Raw genomic sequence first — 21,552 nt, 5'->3', positions numbered from 1 at the left:
CATCTGTGTGTTGACAGTAACAGCCTGTGAGCCAGAGACACTTGGCCAAGCTCTCCCGCCCACATGGCTGGATTGCACACCTCACCTGCAATAATCCGTGCTTAGTCAGCACTAGCCTGCCCCAGGGCCAAGTGCCCCGCTCCTCCTACCCCTTCCCCAACCTGTTACCTGATTTGAGTCTGAGCAATTTGGCCACATTTATACTAATCCTCACGCAGGATGGTCTCTACTTACCTCCTATCCCACCCACGGAGTGGCTCATAGCCTGACACCAAACAGTAGGCACCAAAGGGTGAGGTACCTACTGCTTAGCTGGGCAGCTGGATATTTACAAAAGGTTTGCAAAGAGATGCCAGTCTTTTCCTATAACATCATTGCCTTTTATTTATTATGCAGTTGTTGATTTACATGGGGAGTTGGGAACACAAAACAAGCAAAGACTTTTACATGGTCTGTTTCTGCTGAGTTCAGAACCTTGGGAACATCATTTGACTCCTGGCAAAAAGACAGTTCCACAAAGGTGTGTAAAACCCTTTTGTTCTTGGGCCCAGGGGGATAGGTGCTTATGAGGAAAGTAGAGTTTCAACCCTTATAGAGAAGAAACTATGTTGTGTGTAGGTCATGTGCAGTGTCCAAGTTCAATATTAAATGACAAATCAGGACAATTTCCTTTGAGCCATGTCTCTTCATGCTGGTGTCACAGTATGTATTCCTCTTAAAGCCTCCACCCAGTGGTATCATAGTGGTACTACAGCGTTTGGGTTTACATGGTATGAATGCATAAGAGAAAATTGCACGGGTAGTGAGAGAATATAGGCAAATTAAAAGAAAGGACAAGGAGAATAAATGAGATTTTAAGGAACAAAATGGAGGTGTGTGTGTGTGTGTGTATGTGTGTGTGTGTGTGTGTGTGTAGGACCTGGTGATTTTGTTGTTTAGTGTCCCTGAGGTTTGAGTTGCCCCTCTTCATTCAGCATGAAGTAGATGCTTGTTGGTATGCGGAAGTATTGGGGGAAAATTAGAGTTCCACCTTTTGAGTCTTTTCTTCTGAGTCATGATTTTCACTCTGAAAAATGCCAAGACATGATATTTAGATTTGGAGTCTACCCCTGGAAGTCCTAAATCTACCTGCAATTTTTGTCTTATGAACTCTTTATATGGAATTTGTTTCCTATTGATATTGTACATAGAATGGTGAAATACAGAATTCAGCTCTTTTGAATAGGCAAGACCTTTCCCAAAATGCTTTTGCAGTTCTATCTCCATGACTATCTCCTAAAAAGCACCCCAACTCTGTCTACTGTGTCCTCATATACCTTTGCTCTTAATCAAATCCAGTGGAGCCCAAAGAGTTCTTATTCAATAGGAATAATAGAGACATAGAAAGAAAGAACATTCAACTTGCCTTCCCTGTAGTCTCACACTTACCAGCCTTTTCCCTTTTAGGAATCCATCACAAAAGTTTTGCACGCCCTCTATTGAAACTTCTGTCACGTGCAGTGTATCCCACTCCTCATCTAGAGTCCGGTAAATTGCCAAAGCGGGCAGTTCAGATTTCTTTAGTTTGAAAAATGATATCACCTTCCCATTTTCCTTCACACCACTGTCCACCAGAATAAAAAGTATCTGCAGTTGAAGAAGTTTGAAAGAGAAAGATCTATCTGAGGTCCTGAGGAGACAGAGGTACCTTGTAATGGTAGCAGTTTATTCTGATTGAATTTATGGTTTGTGCCACACAATTTAAATCTCAATTGACTCAGAATGGCTTTGTTCTTGCTTTGCATTGCTTAAGTATTTTACCCCTTTGATCAGATTGATTCAATTTTAAGAACATAGACTTGGAAGATACTTCAGTGATTAACTTTAGTGATTAACTAAGTAGAGCCTAATGGTTAAAAGTGGAGAATAAATTTTAAATTTTGCTTCTGGTACTTTTTAGCTGTGTGACTCAGAGCACATTACTCAGCCTCTCTGAGACTCAGTGCTCTCATGGGCAAAGTGGGCTTTTGTTGGGGGAGATTAAATGAGAGGATGCATTTAGTATTTCCAGTACAGTTTTTGGCATACAGCAAGTGCTTGACAAATGTTAACTATATATTTTTTTATGATAAAATCAAACCCTCTACCAAAAGTAGAAATCTTCTTTATAATATTTTGGTTAGAGGATTATCTGTATTCAATAACACTGAAAACTTACAGTGTTATAGAAACAACCACCAGAAGGTCAGCTTATTTAATCATCTGACAGTTCTTACCATTGAACAGGTCATGTAGTTCAATATAGTAACCTTGAAGGTGTTGAAGTTTTCCTTGTAAGTGATATTAAATAGAATTGCACAGAGTAGGGAAGAGAAATAAATAAATATTTATTATCCATTAGGCACCAGGTACTGGACATTCATTAAGCACCAAGTACATGAAAGGTGTTTGATATGAGAAATAAGTCCTGAGGTCTAAAAATGTAAGGGATCATGACAAGGAGAAAAATATTGTAATAAATAGGTGATTTTTATTTTCACTTCTCAATGTAGGAAAAAAACAATAGACTTTACCACTAATGGAAGATATAATTATACAGGTCTTAAATAGTAAAAAATATAACATCTTTAATTTTAAATCAGAGTAATGTGATTTATTATGTCCCAGTTAATATTTGATCTCTTAACCATACTAGTTTTCCTTATTTATCTCACTTCCCTAACCCCATTTGCCTTTTTCTACTGGCCTGGTGCTGAGTTTTCAAAAGGATATCTCCCAAAGAAGACTTACCTTCCCCTGGAAGAGCTTAGCTGCCTTGTGGTATCTGTGCGAGCTTTCTTCATACTCTGGGGAGGCCTTGTCCATCATCAGGAGAAGATGAATCTGAACCATGCTATTAAATAGGCCAATCACAGTCTGGCAAATTGAAATGCATTATAGTAGAATGAAAGAGAGAGGAAGAAAGCAAAAACCATTAGTGGTCACCCAGGGACTAGGCGAACTACAACATAAATGAGAGCTGTTCATCCATAACACAACTGGTAACTAGTCTCTAAGATGCCTGTCAGTAAGGTTCACCCTCTGGTTCTCATGCAACTGTGCTGATCCCTTTCCCCTACACTGAGTAAGGCTGAGTGGAGTAACCAAGGGCATATTGCAGAAATGATGGAGTGTGACTTCCAATGTTGTCATAAAAGACATCATGGTTTCTGCCTTGCTCTCGCTTATATTACTCACTCTGGGGAAAACCAGCCCCAATGTTGGAGAGATCCACAGGGCAAGGGACTGAGGCCTCCTATTAACAGCCAGCACTGATTTGCCAGTCTTGTGATCCAACCATCTTGGAAGCAGATCCTCCAGCCCCAGTCACACCTTCAGATGACATTGCCTCCCTGATCAATGATTGTAACTGCACAAGACACCCAGATCAAAAGCAGAAAGATCCTACCTAGTTGCTCCCTCTCAGTCTAGCCACTCCCAGATTGTTGACCCACAGAAACTGTGTGTAATAAATTTTTACTGGTTTAAGCTGGCAAGTTTTGGGATAATCTATTATGTATCAATAGACAGCAGATATACCATGTACTATACTAGTCACTTTAACTACATATTAGTAGTGCATTCTTTGAGTGCCTATTATTTGCTGTGCACTGTTTTCAGGTTTCTACATAACAACTTATTTAATCCTCTAAGTCCCAGTTTCATAAATGAGAAAACTGAAGCAAAAACTCTACCAAAGTCACATAAATGGTGGACTTGGATTAATGCCAAGCCGTCTGACTCCAGGGTCTTTGCTCTTAACCATCAGGATGTACCGCCTCATCCACAGCTGATTACAAAGCCCCAATCTGAACCAGTTCAACCCTCAGTGTGAATGAATCAGTCTACTTTGGGTCAGCAATACAATGAGCTTTTCAGGAGATCAGAGGTGTTGGCCCCTTTTTGCTGACTCACCAGGAAGCTGTCAGTGATGAAAGGGGTGGGATAGCCCTGAGCCAGAGTGAGGAAAGGAGGGGGTGAAACCAGGGCACTGCTTCCCTTCATTTCACTTTCCTGAAATAGTGCTACAGGTGTCTTTATTTTAAATGAATCCCATTCCTTTCCACCTCTTCCTTTAAAATACAGAAAGCATTGCTGTAAAACCAGCACGTACACAGCAAGAGAGAGTATGGGGGTTAATGAACCATTGGGCAGAGTCCCAGGATGGTGGGACGGGGAGCAACTAGGTATGATTTTTCTGGAAGCTGTACATGCTCAATAGAGATTCTCTAGGTCTCATGGCCAACATGTTGACAAAGGAGGCCCAATGAGTTCTTTTCCCCAAATTTCTCCCTATAGTTTAAAACCAGTTCTTAGATTTTAAATTGGGGATACTTGGTGTTAAAGAATTGTCTTTTGTTTGATTAGATTCTGCTACTTGAATTTAGAGCATGCATCTATCCTCCTAGAGCATACATAGAGGATGATTCTTGGGAAGAGTCAAGAAATCAAAACTAAGGAGTTAAAAGGTACCGTTGTCTTAGCAGAAGGGATTGGACATATCAGAAGTGATTAGTTTAATTCTAATAAACACAGCCTGGTTTTTAGCCTTGAAGCCAAGGATTGAGTATGTGCATTAAAAGTGCATGGCAGGCCAGACACATGGCTGGGAGTTTCTGTCCAGTTGCTACTGATGCAAACCTTGCACTGGAAACAGCTAAGACATAGCTATGTAGTGTGGGCAGGTCTCTAAGTGAGAAAAGTACTACTTTTGAGAAATGAAGACGTTACAATAAAAGTTAAACTTGCTTCTCTAAAGAAATTCTTATTTAATTTCTTCTTGATGTGGATTGCCTTCACTACTAATGTGAAACTTAAAAAAAGGGTATTATTCTCTAAGATAAGAGATGGACTGGGCATAAGAACTCAAGAAGGCTAGTCTTTGCCCCTGCCTTAGTTAGCCTGCAGAACTCCAGGACCCTGAGCCCATAAACTCAGAGACCATAAAATCAAATTTTCTGGTTCCACATGCACTCCTGGAATCTCTGTAGACACAATGGTGAGAACGACGATGGTCGAGAAAAATGCCTTTTTAATTATTGCTGCCAACACACGCTGGGTGCACGTGTTTGAAATCTTAGCAAAAGTGGAAATGGAGTCACCACTCCATGGAGACAAACATGGTGTGAGAGGGGGGCAGGAATTTAGTCAACAGGAAAAGGGGTGTTTTCCACTGAAGGCTTTGTAGGGCAATGGAAAAAACACAGGATTCAGTCAGACAGACCAGTCATGAGGAAAGCAGGGGCAAGTGCAGAGGGCTGTCTCTGAAGCTCAAATTGCTAGGCATATGGCTTTGAGGAAATTACTTCACTTTTCTGAATTCCCATTTCCTGTCCTGTAAATGGAAATAAACAATGTGAACGAATGCATCATGAATTAAAGTTTCTGCCTTTAATTATGCCTTTTCTACTTACAGTGGGGCCTTGACTTACGAGTGTCCCCACTAACGAGTTTTTTGAGATACCAGCTGTCTCTCGGCCGATTTTTTGCATTGAGTTGATAGAGTAATTTGAGTTAACAAGCTCCTTAACGAGCTCCTTAATGAGCTCGGTCTCAGAACGAATTAAACTCGTAAGTCAAGGACCCACTGTACTAGGTGATCTCGAGTAAGTCAGTTGGATCTTGAATGTTCTGCTCTATAAAATGGGCATAATAATTCCCTCTCTTCTACCTCAAAAAATCAATGTAAGGATCAAATGAGAATATGGTGGGAAAGGGCATTGTAAATTCTAAAAATCATGACATGCACATAAAATACTGTGATTAGAGAATGCACAGCAATTCTAAGCTGATGTAGATGACTAGAAATTAATACTCCATCACTCCATGATCTCTTTTGGGGAAAATAAAAGTCAGGTCATATAAAGTAATTCTATAAGCTGTAGAGTGTTAGAAGGCCAGAAGATTATGAGGACAGGTTGACCAACACCTCTACCCAGGCTACATACAGCATTGCAACACTACGAGAAAACAAACCTAGAAAGAAAGCTGAGCCATCATGAGGATCTAGGTACCCTCAAACCCATGAGGTTCTGGGTTCCTGCAGGTGGTGCCAGACCTGGAACTGTTAATTACTGGCCCACCAGGAGGTAGGCACAAAAAAAGGGAAGAAGTGCATAAAAACGTTTATAGAAATTTTATATAACTGTGGCATCCAAATATGTGACCAATAGGCTTTATTTTAAAAGTTTTTTGTCTATTAATTTATTTTATTGCATTTTACAAAAGTATTGGTTCCTGATGCGGTAGGGGAAAAAATAGACCTTCAGCACAGATTGCAATCTTGTTTGGGGAGTGTGGTCTAGATAGAGTGTTGCTGGGATCAGAGTTGCCTTCATGGAACATTCTCAGGCAGCAAAACTCAGAGGTTTTTGAATCAGTCACCTTAACTTTGCACTGTGGCTTTCTTCCTTCTTAATCATGTAATAGGGAATTTAACTTTTCTGCTTCTTTCTTTCTTGAAAAGGGTCAAGTCTCTCAACCTGAAAGGTGTAGTAAGGATGACAACATAAACAACTAGGTGTTCAATTGATTGCAGCTATTATTGGTCAAAGGATCAGAATCCTGAAAGAAAAGATCTCTGTTATGAAGACAAGTCCACTCCCCTCTCTACCTCCTCCCTCCCCCCACCCACACACACACAGGGACCTTAGGACTATTGTTTACCGCAGGATTGTACTCTGTCACAAAGTGGAGACTGTTGATCTCAATAAAACGGCTTAATCTGGTGTCATCAATGTTTTCAATGTCTTCACTCTCTAAATTCAGTTGTTCATTATCCACCTGCATAACACAGAAATAATAATTGTCACTGTTCTCTTTATTTGTTCATTGACAAATGTTTCTGGAATATCTACCACGTGACAGGCACTGACTACAGCTCCAAAACCAGAAAGGTAAATAAGAAATGTTCCCTGCCCTGAAGAACACCCTGTCCTGTGGGATACAAAGTGAACAGACATGTCCCACAGGAGGTAGCAAGTGTCATCACAGGGGAATCACAGGCCCATGTGTCATCTGAGGAAGAGCAGAAATGCTTTCAGGAAGAGGTAGCTCCATTGGAAGGCATACATAAATGTGACATATAGAATATCTTATCATTCAGTTCAAAATGTTAAAATTTCTGTTCTTATTTCTTCTCTAAACTTTTGTTTATTTAGAAGTGTATTTTATAATTTGAAAGTAAGATTTTCTGGTTATTTACTTGTTATTAATTTCCAGCTTAAGTTTTACATTTTATATCTTTTGTCAACTTCTCTATATATTATATATGTCCTTAAAATTGTATATATTCTACAGTTTTTGGGTGTACTATTCTGTATATGCACCTGTGGTCACATGGTTAATTGTATAGTTCAAGTTATCTCTATTCTTATTGATTTTTTAAAACCAGTTTATTCTATTAGAGAGAAATGTTAAAATCTTCCACTATGATTATAGTTTTAACTATTTTTCTTACAATTCTGCCAGTTATTCTGTCTGTATATTCTCAGGTGATGCATTAGATTAATGCAAATTTAGAATTCTTAAAGTTTCTGGGTAAGTTGAAACTTTATCATTATGAAGGTCATTCTTTATCTCTAAGGATGCTTGTCTCAATGGCTACTTTGTCTAATATTAATATACTTATTCCAGCTTTCTTTAGGAAATGTTTGCATGGTATATATCTATCCTCTTTATATTTTACTTTTATTAATGTGTCATTATGTTTAAAAATAATGTATCCCTTATAAAAAGCACAGTTATATTTTAAAATCCAGTCTATATTTAATTGGATTCTTTTTGCAATGTAATTACTATATTTAATTAAATATTCATTTCCCATTGGCTCTCCCAGTTCCAAATTCATTTGATTCATTTCTGGCCTATTTTGAATTGGTTGAGTGCTTTGTATTATTCCTTCTTTCCCTTTATGGGTTTGGAAATTGCACAGGCTTTAATTATTCTTTTAGGGATTACCAGCTTGCATTCTACAATATGCATTCTTTACTTACCTGAACCTAATGTTAATTGGAAATTTTACCCTCTTCTTGGACAATGTACAGTAGAACATTTTAGCACAGTTTGTCTCTTTCCAACTCCACTCCAGTTGTGTTTTAATTCTAAATCTCACAAGACATTATCATCATCCTATATAATAAAAGGGTCATATGCAAATCAACTGGTCACTATGACATGCAGTGACCATGAGGGGGCAGACGCTCAATGCAGGACCACAAGCTGGGCTGATGGCTGGCGAGCACAGCAGCATCTGTGGCAGCACTAAGGAAGTCTGACTGCAGCTTAGGCCCACTCCCGGGGGGCGAGCCTAAGCCGCAGTCAAATATCCCCCAAGGGCTTCCAGACTGCTAAAGGGCACAGGCTGGGCTGAGGGGACAGCCCCACCATGAGGGGGCAGACGCTCAATGCAGGACCACAAGCTGGGCTGATGGCTGGCGAGCACAGCAGCATCTGTGGCAGCACTAAGGAAGTCTGACTGCAGCTTAGGCCCACTCCCGGGGGGCGAGCCTAAGCCGCAGTCAAATATCCCCCAAGGGCTTCCAGACTGCTAAAGGGCACAGGCTGGGCTGAGGGGACCACCCCCCCTCCCCCAGTGCACGAATGTTGTGTACCAGGCCTCTAGTTGTTATATAGTCAACATACATTTACATTCATGCATATATTTACATATTGTTTCTTTTCATTTCTTCCTGCATTTTTGAGCTTTGCTTCTATTTGGAATTTTTTCTCTTAACCTAGAACACGTTTTGATATTTCCTTTAGCATGAAACAGTTCTGTTGGTTGACATAGTCTCTCAGTTTTGGTTGTTTCAAATATCTTTAATTAACCTTTGGTTTTGAAGGCTATTTTAGCTGGGTGTAGAATTCTAAGTTGACAATTTTCCTTCAGTTTTTTGCAAGATATAGTTCTTTATATTCTGCATCCCACTCTTTCTTTTGAGAAGTCATCTGTGAACCTTAACATTACTTCTTTGAGATTACTTTGAGGATAATTTCTTTTCTCTGATTTAAGATCTTTCTTTTTTTTCTTTGAGAGTCAGCCATTTTATGATATGGCTAAGAGAAGATTAGCCATACCATATATAATATATGTATATCTGCAAGTGTATGTATATTTTTATATTCATATTTGATAATCTTAATCTAATTTCAGGAATTGAGGTAACTTGAATCTGTGCTGCACCCCTTGGTTCATTGTTATCTTTAGGGTATTGTTCTTTAGCATCTAAGTGGAGCAAAGGGTATTTTACTAGATCTACCTTCTACTTACTCTTCTGAGCTCTGGACTTCAGCATTTACTTTTAGGGCTCTTTGAGGCTCTCAAAAATGCTAATAAAACTCTAAATCTCTTGGCTGCTTCTTCTAGAACTTGCAAAAGCCTCCCAGATGAAAAGCACCCCAAATACATGATTTACCTCTTGAGTTTCCAGCGGTTCTCAACCTGTGGGTCACGAACAATGAAAATACATCCTGCATATCAGATATTTACATTACGATTCATAACAGTAGCAAAATTACAGTTAGGAAGGTTGAGAAACACTGCTTCTTAATAATTCTTTAAAGCCCTTATTTTCTGGCCCAGCTTTTTAAAAAATTGCCTTTGGTGGAAGAGATTGTCTAGTTACTGGATCTATTATCCCAGATTTGGTGGAGGGATTGTCTAGTTACCTGATCTAGTATCCCAGATTTACATGTTTGAACTACCTTTCCACCATACTCAGATATATTAAAAGATGGAGCTTTCTATGGCCAATCATTGTTCCCAGATTTTCTCATTCATCTCCCCTAGTCTATTCATGCACATAAAAACACAAGGTAATGCTTCCATCACCCATAACAACCATGTCTACAAATAAAAATAATCAGGGCTAGGTCCTGAACAATTCTGTTTCCTAAAACAGTTTGGGCCACTTTTGAGATCCTTGGGCTATCAACCCTTGGAATCTCTTTTACCTCTTTCCCTTACATCTATTATCTTATGTAGGTTCTACCCAATCAGATCTTGCCAAGGATCAGGATCATTCTTTACCTCAAATTATGTTCTCCCAATCTATCCAGCAAAGCCAAAGGTAAGTATTATTTTAGTTTATAAATGAGGGAATTCAAGCAAAGGTAAATTAAGGTCACTGAGCAGTAAGAGTCCAAGTTTGTTCTTTATTGTCATCCCTATGATGACTCTATTGTTTGTTTTTTAACTTCTTTTGTTCAAGGTGGCTTCCCATTGAGTTAGTTAAAAGCAATATGGACCTCCAAAAAGCTCAATGCACTCTTTATGATCAATTTTATGAATTCTTGGAATATCTGGTCATTCTTTTATAATCTATTTGTTTACAAATTATTTGTTGAACGCCTTGTATATGTTAGGCACTGAGGCACAGACATGCTGACATTCACTCAAATAGCAATTTAATCACTTAATTCATGAAGGGTGTAAGAGATCTTTCCTTCCTATCTTTGCAACGTTTTTTTTTTTTCCAGTTTCTTCGTATTTTATTTACTTTTTATTCTATTTATTTAAACTAAAAAGGTCCAAAACCAGTTTAAACACTGTTTTTTAATCACTTTATTTTACTGATTTTGGGAGGGGACTGTTTTCACAACTTCAGTTTATCAACTGAATGCTGAGGTGCAGAAAAAAAAATCATCAAAACCACAGGATATTTTAATTGCTTTAAAATCCATAAAGTTCTGAGTAGAAAGCTCAGGGCAGAAATATACAAGCAAGAGAAAAAGTCTTCTTAGGTGGAGTCCTTGCCCACCCTACTACTATTCCCATCCCCAAGTCAGTAAGAGTGAGGAGAGAAATAAAATGAGCTCATTGATCTTTGCTGCTTAAGGCTGGGTTTGCCAGCTGGCATGTCTTTCCTACTTACGTGTTTGCTAATTACAAACATCAAAATCATCATCATTATTATAATCAGGGCCTTTTTACTACTTAATATGTCTAAATACTTCCTGATTATTTTTCTAGGAACTTGGAGATCTGGTGCCTGCACTTCAGCTGACATGGCTGTGCTCTGGGCCAGGAGCCCCTCCCTCTGGCACTCTCTTCCAGGCAGTCCCTCGCATTTCCCAGAACCGGGAAAACAGGAAGCGCCACTTACATTAGGCGTTTCGTTTCTGGCCTTCAGGAGCGCAGTATATTGGAGATACAAGCTATTAAATGATAACATTCTCTAAGAAGCCCAGAGCTTTACTAAAAACCACCCTCCTGAAGTCTATCCAGTTTGTAGCACTTCTTTTACGGAAACATGCCTGATTATTTCATTATTTCTTAAACTAATAAACTCTGGAGCATTCATGTGTAGGGGTCTTGGAAACAAGATTTGAACAGGAAATCTCCCTTCTGTAAGGGAAATTATTTGCATAATGTTCTGGAAAGAAAAATCTGACCCTGGAACTAAGAGTTGAGAAAAAAAACAAAAACCCTTTTATGTATTTTTCCAGTTTTTGGAAAGAATTTTACTGGAGATATCATATTATTTTTTCTCTCCAAGTAAAGAGACACCAGAAGAAAAATAGAAACAGTAAACCAGAAGGATTACCACCTTAAAATATAATTTTGAGTTTTCCCTAAGAGCATTTGAAATGAATTATTTTATGTTTTAGATACTGCTTATACTAGTATCATACCAATAGATTTAATCATTCCTTTTCTGTTGATTAGTATTTCAGCAATATTCCCTTCAATTGCTGTGCATTTCTCTAGTTAACAACCCAGTTTTTCATAAAATGTATTAAAGTCATCTTAGTTTTTACACCACAATTATAATATTAAATATCTTGCATCGCACTGAGAAGTCACTTGTTAAACAAATGCCCTCATGTCTCGGTTTCTTTTTATAAGCTGCTTAGCTTACATTATGTTGAATACATATATTCTTTGGAAAAACATTTAATCATTTGGCACATATTACTTCTTGCATTCATTATCACTTTATTTTTATGTAGTACTCCTTCTGATTATTTGGCAAGGTGCATTTCTTATAATAAGTATCCAACAAATAACTGTAAAAGGAATAAAAAAGAATGCCTCTACTGTGTTTCCATTACTATCCCAATGGAGCAAAGTTAGGCTAATATGTTTTTTAAAAATAGAAGTGATTGAGAAAACCCAAAGCAGATTAAATGTTCAAATAATATCTGAAATTCCGTCTTAGTACCAAGACTGTGTCTCTGTGAGGACAACAGTAAGTTCTGTTGGAGTGAAGGGGAAAATAAGACATTTGGGGGGCTAGCTGAGTCTGTGCCGGTAACCTGCCTTCTGACATACACCCTCGCTTGCCGATAAACGTACACCCTTTGCCGATAAACTCCATTCTTATCAAACTCCATTCTTATCCGTGATGCCTGTCCTGCCCTGCAGAACCTGTTTCCCGGAATACTCCCATTGTACAGAGACCATAAACCATGAACCATATACAATCCCCGAAGGGGCCGGTGCCAGTGCTGGCAAGCCTCTGGGTGTGATCTCACTTCCCCATTCCCAACTCACGGGGAAGCCTGATCCATATTTTGGGGACAAAGGAACTAAGAGTATAAAGGGAAAGCTTCGTCCATATCCATCACTCCGGATTTGGAGACTGACTCCCCTGAGTCATGGCACTAGTGCAATCTGCAATAAAGGCAACTTTTCTGAATATTCTCTGAGTGCCCGGCTGATTAATTCTCCTGCGCTGCCTGGCAGCTTATCTGTGTGGAGGCCCTGCAGTCACACTCACACAAGGCAAGCTGCCATACATCACCCACAGGCTATCATACAGGACTTGTTATTGTCCCATTTTACATAATTTTCCCTGATGATATTTATCTAATCAGTTTGCATTATTTCTGGAAAGTGATGCATTCCATGAATATAGATAGCATTTGCTGGTCTCTCATTTTTATGCACCAATATTTCAAGCATCTGGTAATGTGAACCATTATAGTCTTATCATGTCTTCATTTATTACTGTTTTAATTTACCTCTACATATGTTCTTGCAGTTGAAAATAATATATGTCCAAATTCTGAAATTTTATTGACAAAATATGTAATGTCTAGATTAAATCTTGAGAAATAACCCTGGGGTTTGATAAGTAGTGCCAGTGGGATAGAGAAATGTTTTAGGAGAAAGTGGTTACAAAAGCAGGCTTTGAATGAGGTGAATCTAGGAGTAAAAACAACCGTGTTTGCCCTAGCCAGTTTTGCTCAGTGGATAGAGTGTCGCCCTGCAGACTGAAGGGTCCCAGCTTCAATTTCTATTGAGGGCACATGTCCAGGTTGCAGCTCGATCCGCAGTGGGGGGCGTACAGGAGGCAGCTGATCAATGATTCTTTCTCGTCATTGATGTTTCAATCTCTCTCTCTTTCACCCTTCTTCTCTGAAATCAATAAAAATAAACAAAAAAGCAAAGGTTTTCTTCAGGAATAAGTGCTTTAGAAAGTCGCCGTAGTATCGTACAGAAGGTGTGCTTTGATGAGAGCAACACAGAGTATGAATCAGATATCTGTTGTGTTATAGTTGTGAGACTTTGGACAACTGAATCAACCTCATGGAGCTTTAGTTTCCTTATTGATAATGCAAGGATAACAGTAATTACTTCATTTAATTTTTGTGAGAATTAAATGGTAGAACAATGGAAAACATCTCGCATAGTGCCTATCATAAATTAGGCACTGAAACAAACAAACAAACAAACAAAATGTAAATCTAAGATAAAAGTAGGTACCAGAAAATTTGCAGCATTTCACGTTTCCCAATGTAAAGTAGATTAATTTTGGTTGATTCTCTCTCCGTCTCTCTCTCTCTCTCTCTCTCTCTCTCTCTCTCTCTCTCTCATCTCAAACTCCTGAATAATAATTCTACTAAAATATGGACTCAACTTTGAAAGAATAAACTGAGAAAAAAAAATGTTTATCTAAAAGCTGGCATGGCACAAGTTGAACCTCTCCCAGACCCGCAAATGGAGCAGGGTAAGGACCAGTGTGTTTGCTTTTGGTATGGCACAAAGTAATCCTGTTCCCAGAGGTCTCAAGAGTTCATTCCGAGCAGGTCTGTCACTAGTGATAAACAAAAAAACATGCTAAATAAGAGGGAACAGCTCTGGGAAGTCATCATCAGGACTGTATAAGGAATGAATTGTAAGCAGAGTTAATGCACCCATTAGAGGCTGTAAAGCCTGTAGAGACAGACGTGGGAAGTAACAACACTTGTTTTTCTTCCTCACATGTGCATCTTGGTAGCACTGACTTTAAAATCAGGCCTTCGTAAGATCTAAAAACAGCAAACCGGCAAAGAAGTACTTTATGAAGCTGTCTTTGATTAGAATTTTCCTATTGAAGGGTTACTATGAACGGTTCAGCAAGAACATGAAAGGCATTAACCTAACCTTCCATCTCTTTCTTATCAAAGCTTTTCACAGAAGAGCTTGGTTTAATCCTTTTTTCACGATGGTGAAAATGCAAACCTACAACTGCTGTCCAGGTGGGGAGAGGTCTGCTGAAGGTACTCATGCACCCAGAGACATACTTTGGGAGGTGAGTTCATTCCTCAAACTCTTTGTGTCTTCTGGATACTAGAAGTCATGGTTTCTGCCCTTGAGTAATAGGGGAAAAGATGAGACAGACATAGAAATATATGACCGGCACTACAAAGTGGTAAATGAAAATAGAGATATGCAAACAGGGAGGGATAGTTAGGCCAATTTGGAGATTCCAGGAAGGCTTTCTGAAGGATAAGATGTCTGACTGATTCACTGGAATGTGAGAAAGAGTTAGCTGGGTAAGGCTAAGTGAAAGGGGGCGCTTGGGGGCAGTAGCCTTCTAGGCAGAGGAATAGCTGTGTGAAACAATGAACTTGGATCATTATACTATGTACTAGTGGCCTGGTGCACAAAATTCATGCACATTAAAAGGGAATTAATTAGAGGAAATATTTTGATATTGCTATTTGTCCTTTCTCTATAATAGAAGTGTCAGAGATGAAAGAAAATTAGCAAAATATATATGAAAATCTTCCTCCTGTCAGAGTCTGGGGCACACCACGGGACCCAGAGTCAAGTCCCTGTCCACCCGCGTGCACCTTGAAATTGCGCGAGGCCCAGACCTGGCCGGCCCCACCCCCGTCAAGTCCCGCTGGGTGGGGGGGAGGAGCGCAGCTTCAGGTCCCCCAGCCTGGTGCTGGCCAGGGGGTGCAGCCTCAGGTACCCCATCAAGCCCCGCCGAGTGGGAGTTGCAACCTCAGGGTCCCCGTCAAGCCTTGCCGAGTAGGGGGCTCAGCCTCAGGTCCCCTGTCAAGTGCCATTGGGCAGGGGGCACAGCCTTGGGTCCCCTGGCCTGGTGCCAGTTGGGGGGCATAGCCTCAGGTCCCCCAGTCCAGTGCTGGGGCAGGAGGGCAGGGCCTGAGGTTCCCCGTCAAGCCCCACCAGGCGAGGGTGGGGGAATGAGGCGCAGCCTCAGGTCCCCTACCCCGGCCCAGCAACACACAGCCTCAGGTCACTGCTGATCGCTCGTTATGGCTCGTTACGGGAACCCCGCCTCCTCTGTGGGCACAGCCATCTTGTGATGGGGTGATGGAGTGAGGGTCAATTTGCATATTACCTCTTTATTATATAGGATAGTTGGGTGTTGAGAGGGTACAGCCCAAGGTAGGAATGTGCTAGAAAAGGGAATAGAGAAGCAGCTAGTGGCCATATCATAAAAGACGAGATGCTTAAATATCTTGATTTTTACCTTGTAAGAAATGGGAAATATTAAAAAGTTTTAAAGAAAGGAGTGCCATGGTCAAATTTCCATTTTAAATTCATCATGGTGATACCAATCTAGAAATTACTTATGAAGTACTAAAAGGGAGATCAATTAAGAAGCTATGGAATTGTCTGTGCCAAAGGTGCTAAAAATCTAAAAAGAAGAAAGAAGTGGAAATAGGGAAAAAGAATATAGGTTCAGTAAGAGAGGCAGCCCAATTTGAAAAAATTAGAGACCAAATGAACATAGCCATTCAATGAAAAAGTTTTAGAGGGAAGAACATGATTCAGCAGGTGCATATGATAAAGTCAGTTTTGAACACATTGAGACTGTAGTGCTTATGAGGGACTTCTACCAGCAAGCATTTGAATTACAACAGAAGTCCAAGCTGGAGATAAAACATTCCAAATCCTCAGCAAACACTTAATAGTCTAACATGAGAAAGAATTATATTACCTAAGGATTGCACATTCATTCACACACATGTTTATTTACTTAATGAACACTTAATGAGCACCTGATACACGGCAGGCACTCTTTCAGGCTCTGTAGTTGACGTAGTGCCCCACAAAGCTTGGATTCTATAACCTATATTGGGAAAAGCATTGTGCCAGGCAGTAGTATAGATGCAGGAAGAGAAGGCCTCATGGAGACTAAGAAAAGAAGAGAAGGACCAGGAGAAGCAGGCTCCTAGAAGTTAAGGAAAGAGAGATTCAAGAGAAAAGTGGTCAACATGTCACACATGGCAGAGATGTTCAGGACAATAAGACCTAAAGAGTGTTCATTGGATTTGGAAATATGGAAACGTGCTGACGGAAGCAGTTTTAATGGAGTGTAAGGTATAAACTAGACAGCAGTGTATTTAAGAGCTTAAAGAAAGTTGGAGATAGTGAATATAAACTGCATGTAAAGAGAGGTTTGGATGAGAAGCGAAAGAGATAGATAGGATGGAGGTGAGAAGGGGAAGGACATCTTGAAACTATCTTTTGCCCAATTTCTCATTTCCAGTGGTCTCTGGTCATCTTTACTTTGATACTCTGCCAATAATACAAACTCAACAACTAACCACAGCATCAGAAACCCCTATTTCTGAATAGGCCCTCACTATTCCTAGGTACCTTAACGTTAAGCTTGGCCTCCTTTGCTTTCCATCATTTTGACATCTTATTCTTGCAAGCCCTGCCTTTTCTTCACTTTCTAATGTGATTTCTCAACTACAGACCCTTCTTACCTGATCTGTTTTGCCAGCCTAACAATTTCTCTCCACTCTTATCTTTTTGCCTGGCACTCCATCCTACCCATATGCCAAAATAACATTGCTAAAATACATTTCTGTTCATGTTACTCCCCCGATCTAAAGGCCTTAGTGCCTTTTCTGTGCCAACCAAATTAAGTGGAAACCTATCAAGCTAGTATTCAAATTTCTCCACAATATGATTCTAATCAAGCTTCTCTGTCTTATATTCATTTCCCCAAAACATGTACCCTGAGATCCAGTCAAATTGGCCTGATCATTGTTTTCTAAGTTACATTTTTGTTCCCATTTTAGCCATGAATTCTCTTCCACCTTGTTCAAATTTTACCTATCCGTTAAATCCCCGTTCAGTTTTCTTTTTTATAATTTTTTGATCAGAATACCTACACTGCTTTTATCCTTTGAACCCTTATAATATTTTACCTATATGATGCTCTTTGTATTATAGATACTGTGTATTATGTTTACAATCTCTACTATATTTTAAGTTCTATGAGAGAAGAGAATACAGTTAATGTGCTTTCATTGTTAATATCTTGCATAAGACATGCAGTAGTTGTTTAATAAATTCTTACAAATGTAAGTCAACTCCCCCAAATATAAAAGCATACATTTTAGAGCTCAAAATGATCTTAGAGGTGACATGGTTGAACCATTTTATCTTATAGAGATGAAAGAATTGGGGCTAAGAAATATTAAGTGATCTGCCTGAGTCACATGACTGGTCAGCAACAACTCTCATCTCCTGACTCTCAGTCCAGACCTCTTTCCATTTCACGACAGCATCTGTTTGGGAAGCTTGAGTTGAGCCATCATCCTTGTCACCATTGTCCCTGACGCTGGCATCATCATTAGTGTTAAAGACATAGACTTCTTTCTAGTCTCACAAGTTTGTGAGTTCACAACCTAAGGTACTAGTAAGTAAAAACCGGGAGAAGGCTTGAGCTGCCCACCCAACTTACCAGACGAAAGAGAGAAATGGTGTTCTCAGTGATGTTGTAGTGAGCCAGAACCTCAGGATCAGTGCTGATTCCAAATGACACGTCTTGGAATTTTTGCACCACACCATGGAAGACGGGCACTGCTGGTATTTCTAAATCCTAAAAGCAAGGAGAAATGACAGAGGTCATTTTGGAGGAGAGAGACATGGAAACAGAACATGCAATTGAAATGTGCTCATCTAACTAGAAATCAGAGACTTGACTTAGAGTCTGAGCTGTGTGGGTTAATTGATAGCTACAAAATTGTGGCTAAGCCTGGGACTCCTGCCTGGTCTTACCATAGAACTTGCAGTTTATTAGTAGCTGAGAGGGGCTTCAAAATCACAGGGCCCTGCAAAAGTGGGCAGCATTGTCATTGATATACCTGAGAAGGCAAATGTCTTAGGAACAATTGGTGGAAGCAAAAAGAAATTCAAAAATAAGAAAGTGTTATGAGCCCTAACCGGTTTGGCTCAGTGGATAGAGCGTCAGCCTGCGGACTGAAGGGTCCCAGGTTTGATTCTGGTCAAGGGCATGTACCTTGGTTGCAGGCACATCCCCAGTAGGGGGTGTGCAGGAGGCAGCTGATCGATGTTTCTAACTCTCTATCCCTCTCCTTTCCTCTCTGTAAAAAAATCAATAAAATATATATTTTTTAAAAGAAAGTGTTATGAAAAGGGCCAAAAATAAAAAATAAATATGGAAGCTTAAAATTTTGTTAACAAAGGTCAGTGCAGGTTGTGAAAGAATAGTCCTCCTTCTACTGTGTGCAAGCCCGAGGTATTGCCCATGAAAGATACTGTTTATGCGTTGCTCCAACCCAGGATCCCAGGCCTGCAGGAGGGGGCAGGGAAGCCACTTGAGTCGAGTCCAGTCTTACTACAGCAAGCTGACACCATTTTCCCTGCTGTCACAGGAACATTGCCCACAACAGCTCCAAGTAATAAACAGTGAACATATTCTTCCCTGACATCTCTCTGGTCTGAAGGAGATGGGCAAAGAGAAAAGAAAATGGCTAGCCTTGCATCCGGGGTCAAGCAAAGGGGGCTGGCACCCTGCTCATCTGAAAGGATGCGTGGAGTTCTTTGAGGCTGTGAACAATTGTTAATCTAGACTTCCCCTTAAAATGCAATTGCTCACAGATCAAATGACGGCACCTGGTGGCTGTCTAAGTTATTGCACACTTCTCCAGTTCCACTTTTTTTGCCCCTCCCTGCCTTTCCCAGGGTGGCTGCTTTTGCCTACAGCTCAGAGCTCTCATCACTGAAAAATGTGCTCCCTTTTTATCATCGCCTCTCCCCTCCCCGCCAACCCCATACATCTCCTCACAGCTATTTCCAGCTGTGTACACAGAATCCACAGGGTGATGATGAGTTGGAATTAATGAGTGAAAACTGACAACAAGGTCTGCAGTGAGAGAGCAGGGGGCTTGATCAGCTGTGAGAATCACCAGATGTTACCTCCAGAGAAAGATAAAAATACTGGAACGATGCTCTCTCATTTATGGCTGCTTTCATTAGCCAGGCAGCCAATCTGAAAGACCGAGGCTAACACCTTCGATGTATAACATGTCATCCTTCTTCGACATTTCAGAGCAAACAAAGATATAGAAGAAGGAGGGACTACCTATTTGGTAAGGAGTTAGACGAAAGTCACTATTGACTCGTGCATTGCCCGGATGGTAGAAGTTGGGTTTACTCTGCCCCTGACTCAGCAATCAGATACTGACGTAGGTTTCAAAGCACCCATAGATGAGGAGACCCGGAGTCTCCTTCGCAGTCTCAGAACTTTTGAGAAAGACATAATTCAGAGACTGGACATGCCTAAAAATGGAGAGTTCTTGAATGAAAATGCTGAAAGCAAACTCTGAGCCCCATTGGCTTCTAAGGTAGCGCCGCCTGCCAGCCGGTGGCGGTCATGGCTCCTTTGAGGCCCGGCATTCCTGCCTCTTGGGGGGTTGAAAGCAAACTCTGAGCCCCATTGGCTTCTAAGGTAGTGCCGCCTGGCCAGCCGGTGGCGGTCATGGCTCCTTTGAGGACCGGCATTCCTGCCTCTTGGGGGGCGTAACAAGCAGGGTATCTGACAAACCTGGAAGAAGCCTATGACAGCCACCTCAGCAGCAGCAATGAATTCCATGGCAGCTGGGACACCCGTGAGCCGCACAGGTTCCTGGGGAGCACTGGAGCCATCTAGACACGCACACAGAGAAGCAGAAGGTGTTAGGGTGATGACACCCTAAGAGAAGTAGCAGCTCTAATTAATAGGGGCATCTACCCTGTTTCTTTCCACACTCAGGCAAGGAGCGCTAGGGGTGCAATGATTATTCCAAAGCTTCATTTTTTTTAGCCAACATATGGAGGGTGACCCCACCTTGTGGCCACTCTCTGAAGGATAATGCCAGACTTCTCTCTTCTCCACCAGGCAACACAGCCATTTCCTGGGGGAATATTCTAGGTTTGGAGGAAAAGTACTCAGAGTATGACTCTGTTCCCTTTCCTTCTCCTAACAACACTTTCGCCCTCTGGTCACCCAAGCGCCGTTTGCTTTTCTTTGTTTACCTGAGGATTCTTGAATTTCTGCAGCAACATCTGGGGACAGCTTGCACGTGAAGAGAAATAACAGAAACAGGCATCTGGGTGGTGTCGCTTCCATTCTTCTTCTTCTGCTCCTGATCCAACCCCTGGACTTTGTGTTTTGGGACACGGACTCAGGGCAGCCTACTCTGTACTTCGTGGGCTGTGGTGTTCTTAGAGCTTTGGGAACCTTGCAGCTGGCTCTAGGGGGACCTTCAACTTCTGAGATAAAAGACCGAGGTTAGTGACAGGACCTCTGCACAAAACCAACCAGAAGAAAGTCAATTCATTTAAATAAGAAAACAATGTTCTATGCCAGGTATTGACCTAAGCTCTAGGGATACAAAGGTAACTATGATCTGATCTAGCCTCTCCCAGCTTAGATTGTTAATGTGAGAAATGGACAAATAAACATCATTTAAATATAAAATGAAAAGTGAAAAAAAAAAGAGGAACCCATAGAGCACTGTGAGAGGTCAGACGAAGGATGTTTAGGACAGTGGTGGGGTTAGCGAAGGCTTTTTTCCCTGCAGGGAATGCCCAACCAGAGGCCTGAGTAAGTAATTTTGCCAGACAACAAAGATGGAACCTGGGTTTCATGTAATGAGACAAAGCCCAGCGATGCAAATGTAATGTGAGAGAGAATTATTAGTGATTGAGTATTCCGAAGGGAAGGAAATGATCATTATGGGCAGAAAGGTATGCTGGGACCAGATCACAGAGGGGCTTATGAACGAAGCCTAGGAGCTTCAATTTTATTTGTAGGTGATGAGAATCCATGGAAAGATCTTAAACAGGAGAGAAACAGTGTCTGATTGGGGCCAAGATGACTGTGGAACTCCAAGAGACCCCATAGGCAGTGGGAGACATAGGTCTCAAGATCAGAAAAAAACAAAAACTGTCATAGGATAATACCATCAAATAAAACAAATTGTGAATTTCTTCTGTTCATATTTTGAAGGTTCATTGCCCATTGCAGGAACAGGGGACCCAAAGTG

The 21,552-nt window shown here is 40.7% G+C and overlaps 1 protein-coding gene and 1 long non-coding RNA gene across 3 annotated transcripts; one reads left to right on the top strand and one right to left on the bottom strand.

Moving 5' to 3' along the window:
- Positions 1-358: 358 nt before the first annotated feature.
- Positions 359-20,793, bottom strand: ERP27 (endoplasmic reticulum protein 27). Of its 2 annotated transcripts, XM_005866784.2 has the most exons (7): positions 20,540-20,793; positions 20,070-20,170; positions 17,964-18,101; positions 6,685-6,801; positions 2,770-2,895; positions 1,429-1,626; positions 359-1,066 (listed from the first exon to the last, which is right to left on the bottom strand). In XM_005866784.2, the coding sequence occupies exons 1-7, from the start codon at positions 20,631-20,633 to the stop codon at positions 1,019-1,021; spliced, it is 822 nt and encodes a 273-aa protein (XP_005866846.1). In that variant the 5' UTR covers positions 20,634-20,793; the 3' UTR covers positions 359-1,018. The 2 variants fall into 2 exon arrangements, with proteins under 2 accessions (XP_005866846.1, XP_014395663.1); XM_014540177.1 differs by having other exon boundaries at positions 992-1,626; positions 20,540-20,733.
- On the top strand, positions 6,822-11,356 carry LOC106726187. Its single transcript, XR_001362206.1, has 3 exons — positions 6,822-7,067; positions 10,004-10,088; positions 10,991-11,356. It is a non-coding gene; the product is annotated as an uncharacterized LOC106726187 (long non-coding RNA).
- Positions 20,794-21,552: the final 759 nt, after the last annotated feature.

Source organism: Myotis brandtii, unplaced genomic scaffold, assembly GCF_000412655.1.
Source record: "Myotis brandtii unplaced genomic scaffold, ASM41265v1 scaffold237, whole genome shotgun sequence".
Classification (NCBI taxonomy): Eukaryota; Metazoa; Chordata; class Mammalia; order Chiroptera; family Vespertilionidae; genus Myotis; species Myotis brandtii.
The sequence above is the reverse complement of the archived record's forward strand: the minus strand, read 5'-3'. Positions and strand labels throughout refer to the sequence as shown.